The 5,051-nt window shown below is 56.2% G+C and overlaps 1 protein-coding gene across 2 annotated transcripts in view; it reads right to left on the bottom strand.

The window, feature by feature from the left end:
- ICOSLG (inducible T-cell co-stimulator ligand) overlaps positions 1 to 5,051 on the bottom strand; it is an 11,777-nt gene that overhangs the window by 4,095 nt on the left and 2,631 nt on the right. For both annotated transcript variants that reach the window (XM_011954134.1, XM_011954135.1), the window contains exon 3: positions 3,702 to 3,992. In XM_011954134.1, coding sequence (XP_011809524.1) covers positions 3,702 to 3,992 — 291 coding nt within the window. The remainder of the gene's footprint in view (positions 1 to 3,701; positions 3,993 to 5,051) is intronic.

Genomic DNA, 5,051 nt, shown 5'->3' on the forward strand with positions numbered 1-5,051 from the left:
TTTGTAGAGATGAGTTTTTACTATATTGCCCTGGTTGGTCTCTGGGCTCAAGTGATCCTCTTGCCTCAGCCTCCTAAGTAGCTGTAACTACAGGTGTGCACCACCGTGCCCAGCCAAAATGAGCCACTTTAAGCATTTTTTGTTTTTTTTTAGACAGCGCCTTGCTCTGTCGCCCAGTCTGAAGTGCAGTGGCACGGTCTTGGCTCACTGCAGCCTCCGCCTCCCAGGTTCCAGCGATTTTCCTGCCTCAGCCCCCCGGGTAGCTGGGATCACAGGCACACGCCACCACATCTGGCTAATTTTTGTATTTTTATTAGAGACAGGGTTTTGCCATGCTGTCTAGGCTGGTCTCAAACTCCTGACCTCAGATGGTCCACCCACCTCGGCCTCCCAAAGTGCTGGGATTAAGTGTGAGCCACCGCACCCGGCCCAAAATGAACCATTTTAGAGTGAACAATTCAGGGTGCCAGTGCAATCATAACCGCCACCTAATTCCAGAACCCGTAACCCTCGAAAGGAAACCGTGTCTGTGAGCAGTCACTCCTGCCTCTTCCCTGTCCTCTGCTATCCTTCTGGGCAGTTCATCAGCGAGAATGGTAGTGTCCATTTCACAGACATGTGAGCCCCTGCGCCAGCAGCAAGAAGGACCAGATCCAAATGAGGGGGTCCCAGAACATCCGGGGCCTCTAATTTTCCTCTTAAATTTTTTTTTTTCATTTAGTGCTTTATAGCACTCCCTTAAAATTTCACTTTTTTTTGAGACGGAGTCTCGCTTTGTCACCCAGGCTGGAGTGCAGTGGCCGGATCTCAGCTCACTGCAAGCTCCGCCTCCCTGGTTTACACCATTCTCCTGCCTCAGCCTCCCGAGTAGCTGAGACTACAGGCGCCCGCCACCTCGCCCGGCGAGTTTTTTGTATTTTTTAGTAGAGACAGGGTTTCACAGTGTTAGCCAGGATGGTCTCGATCTCCTGACCTCGTGATCCGCCCGTCTCAGCCTCCCAAAGTGCTGGGATTACAGGCTTGAGCCACCGCGCCCGGCCAAATTTCACTTTTAAAACTCTAGTTTGGGTGTGGTGGCTCATACCTGTAATCCCAGCACTTTGAGAGGCTTAGGCAGGAGCCTCGCTCGTGTCCAGGAGTTTGAATCCAGCCTGGGCAACAGAGTGAGGCCCCATCGTTACAAATAATCAAACATCAGCCAGGCAAGGTGGCATGTACCTGTAGTCCCAGATACCCAGGAGGCTGAGGCAGGAGAATTGCTGTCCTCCTGTCCCTGGAAGCCTCTAGTTTGCTTTCTGTCTCGGTGGCTCACCCTATTCTGGACACTTTGCATAAACAGAGTCCCACAGGCTTGTCCTCAGGTGTCTGGCTCTGTCACTCGCACAATGGCCTTGAGGTTCTCCACGCCGCAGCGTGCACCAGGACAGCTGCTTCCTTGCCTTTTCAGGCTAATTCTCCCCTGCACACATGGATCAGTTTTGGTGCATCGGTCCACCCACGAGGAACACTTGGGTGGTTCCTGCCTTCTGGCTGCCATGACCATTCACGGACAAGCATTTGTTTGAGTCCCTGTTTTTGTTTTTGTTTTTGTTTTTGTGGCGGAGTCTCGCTCTGTCGCCCAGGCTGGAGTACTGTAGCCGGATCTCAGCTCACTGCAAGCTCCGCCTCCCAGGGTTCACGCCATTCTCCTGCCTCAGCCTCCCAAGTAGCTGGGACTACAGGCGCCCGCCACCTCTCCCGGCTAGTTTTTTGTATTTTTTAGTAGAGACGGGGTTTCACCGTGTTAGCCAGGATGGTCTTGATCTCCTGACCTCGTGATCCGCCCGTCTCGGCCTCCCAAAGTGCTGGGACTACAGGCTTGAGCCACCGCGCCCGGCCGAGTCCCTGTTTTGCATCCTCTTGGCGATAACCCTAGGAGAGAACCGCTGCGTCCCGCAGTGTTTCTACGCTTAGCTTTTCGGGGAACTGCCACACCGTTCCCCCCGGCAGCTGCACCCTTCTGCTTTCCCACCGTGATGCACAGAGGCACCAGTGCCTCTGGTCTCTGTGTGCAATGACTTTGCCCCTCTGAGAGCCGTCCGCACTGGCAAACAAGCAGCAGCATCCCCTGGGAGCGTGTTCTGAATGCCTGGCACGTCTCCAAACACCCCTGGAGAAACCACCTGGACGGCGCTCAACCTTGAACCTCTGAAGCTTTTCGACACTGTCCTGATGCCAGGTGCCAGCCCAGAGCTTCAGGTCCAATGCGTGTGGGCACGGGGGTTTTCATAGGCTGCCCAGATGACCCCACCCTGTAGCCGGGGTTGAGACGACGGCCCTGGGAGAATCTTCTGCTGCCACCTGGGCTGTTCTGCGGGGAGTGTGCTGGCTGGAAGGCAGCGATCAGAGGCTGCTTTGGGAGCAGCCCCTCATCCTGCTGCACGCAGCTCACAGACTCTGAATGTGGAGTCACAAGGGCTGAGCCCTGATTTCAAGGAGAATGTCTGGCTCTGCCGGGATCCTGGCGGCCAGGCTGGGGTTCGAGGGTGTGCACCTGTGCAGGCTTCTGGGGTTGAGTTCAGAAAGGCCAGCAGGAGGTGCAATGCTTGTGGTCACTGTCTGGAATTCTTTTTTTTTTTTTTTTGAGACGGAGTCTCACTCTGTCGCCCGCGCTGGAGTGCAGTGGCCGGATCTCAGCTCACTGCAAGCCCCGCCTCCCGGGTTCATGCCATTGTCCTGCCTCAGCCTCCCGAGTAGCTGGGACTACAGGCACCCGCCGCCTCGCCCGGCTAGTTTTTTGTATTTTTTTTTTTTCAGTAAAGACGGGGTTTCACCGTGTTAGCCAGGATGGTCTCGATCTCCTGACCTCGTGATCCGCCCGTCTCGGCCTCCCAAAGTGCTGGGATTACAGGCTTGAGCCACCGCGTCCGGCCTGGAATTCTTAATACTTACAAAATGAGGAGCCCTGCATTCTTGCTCTGTGCGGGGCCACATGGTGAGTCCTACTGGCAGCCGCTTTCCTGTAGCCAGCAGGGCCCCAGGACCCCTCCTCAATCATCTCCTGCCTCCACCTTCTGCCTCTCATCCTGACACAGGAGATGGGGACACCAATGGGGAGGGCCTGTGGCCTCTAGGAAGGAGTCCCCGCAGAGGAACGCCTTCCACAGGGCACCCCTTCCACAGGGAGGAACTGGGCACCATTTCCACTGGGAGGAACTGGGCACCCTTTCCACTGGGAGGAACTGGGCACCCTTTCCACTGGGAGGGGCTGGGCCAGCAGTCATGCCCAGTGGGATTTCCGTGTCTGGGGGCTTCAGTCTTCTCAGGGGACACATGCCCAAGAGGCAGGGAGCTTGGGTGGGGGCTGCACAGGTGTGGGCTTCCGTCCTGGGCTGCGGCTGCCTAGTCCTGTGGCTTCTGAAGTGTTCCCCAGCCTCAGAGCGCAGCCCTCATCTGTAAAGTAGGTTTAACAAAACTGACTCCAGGTGAAAAAAATGGAGGAATGCGCAGCGGGCACGGCGCCCATTCCTGTTCCCGGAGACCGCAGTGGTTCTCACTGTGTGGCGTGTGCCTCCCGCCTCCTCTGCCTTCCAGCCACCTCTCGGGTGCTGAGCCGGGTCGAAGGGACTTTTTGTCTCCTGCCTCAGAGGCTCTCCTAAGCCAGCCCTGGCCCCACTGTCTTGGGCTGTGCTCAGCTCAGCACGCAGGCACCGGGACCTTACCTGTTTGGCTGCCGACAGTCAGGTTCTGCCGCAGAAGCACGTTCTCTATGCAGCAGCCAATGTTCACGCTGGGGGTCCGCGCGATCCTCAGCACACTGACCACGTCGTACAAGCCCCGCGTGTTCAAGAAGACAGTGTCATTCTGCAGAGCCTGGTCCAGCAGGCTGTTGTCCGTCTTGTTGATCCAGTACACGTTGGGCCTGGGGTAGCCGTTGATGGATGTACACGTGAAGGTGAGCTCATCCTGGGAGGGGCTGTGGGGGGTGCTGACAACAGGCACGCTGAAGTTTGCTGCAGGGGAGGGAAACAGGTCGTGAGAAATGCCAGGCCCTGCTGGTCAAGAAGCAGAGGGTACACAGTGCCAAGCCTGGGTCAAAGGGGAGGCGGCCCATTGTGCCCCAACATAGGTGACAGGCCAGGACCAGGGCTGTGGTCTGAGCAGCAGGCTCGGCCCGGTCCTGCCCAGGAGTCATCCCCCAAGCCAGTCCCAGTAGCCACTGACCCTGGCACGCAGTGACTGGCACCCACAGACCCCCTACTCCACGGCCGCTGGCTGTGCCAGGACCCCCTCATTTACATCTGGTCTTTCTCGTTGCTGACGCAGGGGCTCGCAGTCCATCTGAAGTGGACATGGCTGTTCTCCCCGATGAACTGCCCAGAGCTCCTTGGTTGCCTCTAATTTTTCTCTTAAATTTCGTTCTCATTTAGTGCTTTATAGCACTCCCTTCAAATTTCACTTTTAAAACTCTAGTTTGGGCGTGGTGGCTCGTGTCTGTAATCCCAGCACTTTAGGAGGGTGAGGCAGGAGGATCACTTGTGTCCAGGAATTTGAGACCAGCCTGGGCAACATAGTGAGACCCCATTTCTATAAATAATCGAAAATTAGCCAGGCGAGATGGCACGTGCCTGTAGTCCCAGATACTCAGGAGGCTGAGGCAGGAGAATTGCTTGAGCTCAGGAAATCAAAGCTGCAGCATGATCGGGCTACTGCACTCCAGCCTGGGCAACAGTGAGACCCTGTCTCAAAAAACAAACAAACTGGCCAGGCGCAGTGGTTCATGTCTGTAATGCCAGCACTTTGGGAGGCCGAGGCGGGCAGATCACGAGGCCAGGAGTCTGAGACCAGCTTGGCCAACATGGTGAAACCCTGTCTCTACTAAAAATATAAAAATTAGCTGGGTGTGGTGGCGGCGCCTGTAGTCCCAGCTACTCAGGAGGCTGTGGAGGAGAATTGCTTGAACCCAGGAGGCGGAGGTTGCGGTGAGCCGAGATCGCACCACTGCACTCCAGCCTGGGTGACAGAGCGAGACTCCGTCTCTAAATAAATAAATAAAATAAAAACAAAAACTG

Source organism: Colobus angolensis, unplaced genomic scaffold, assembly GCF_000951035.1.
Source record: "Colobus angolensis palliatus isolate OR3802 unplaced genomic scaffold, Cang.pa_1.0 Scaffold38, whole genome shotgun sequence".
NCBI lineage: Eukaryota > Metazoa > Chordata > Mammalia > Primates > Cercopithecidae > Colobus > Colobus angolensis.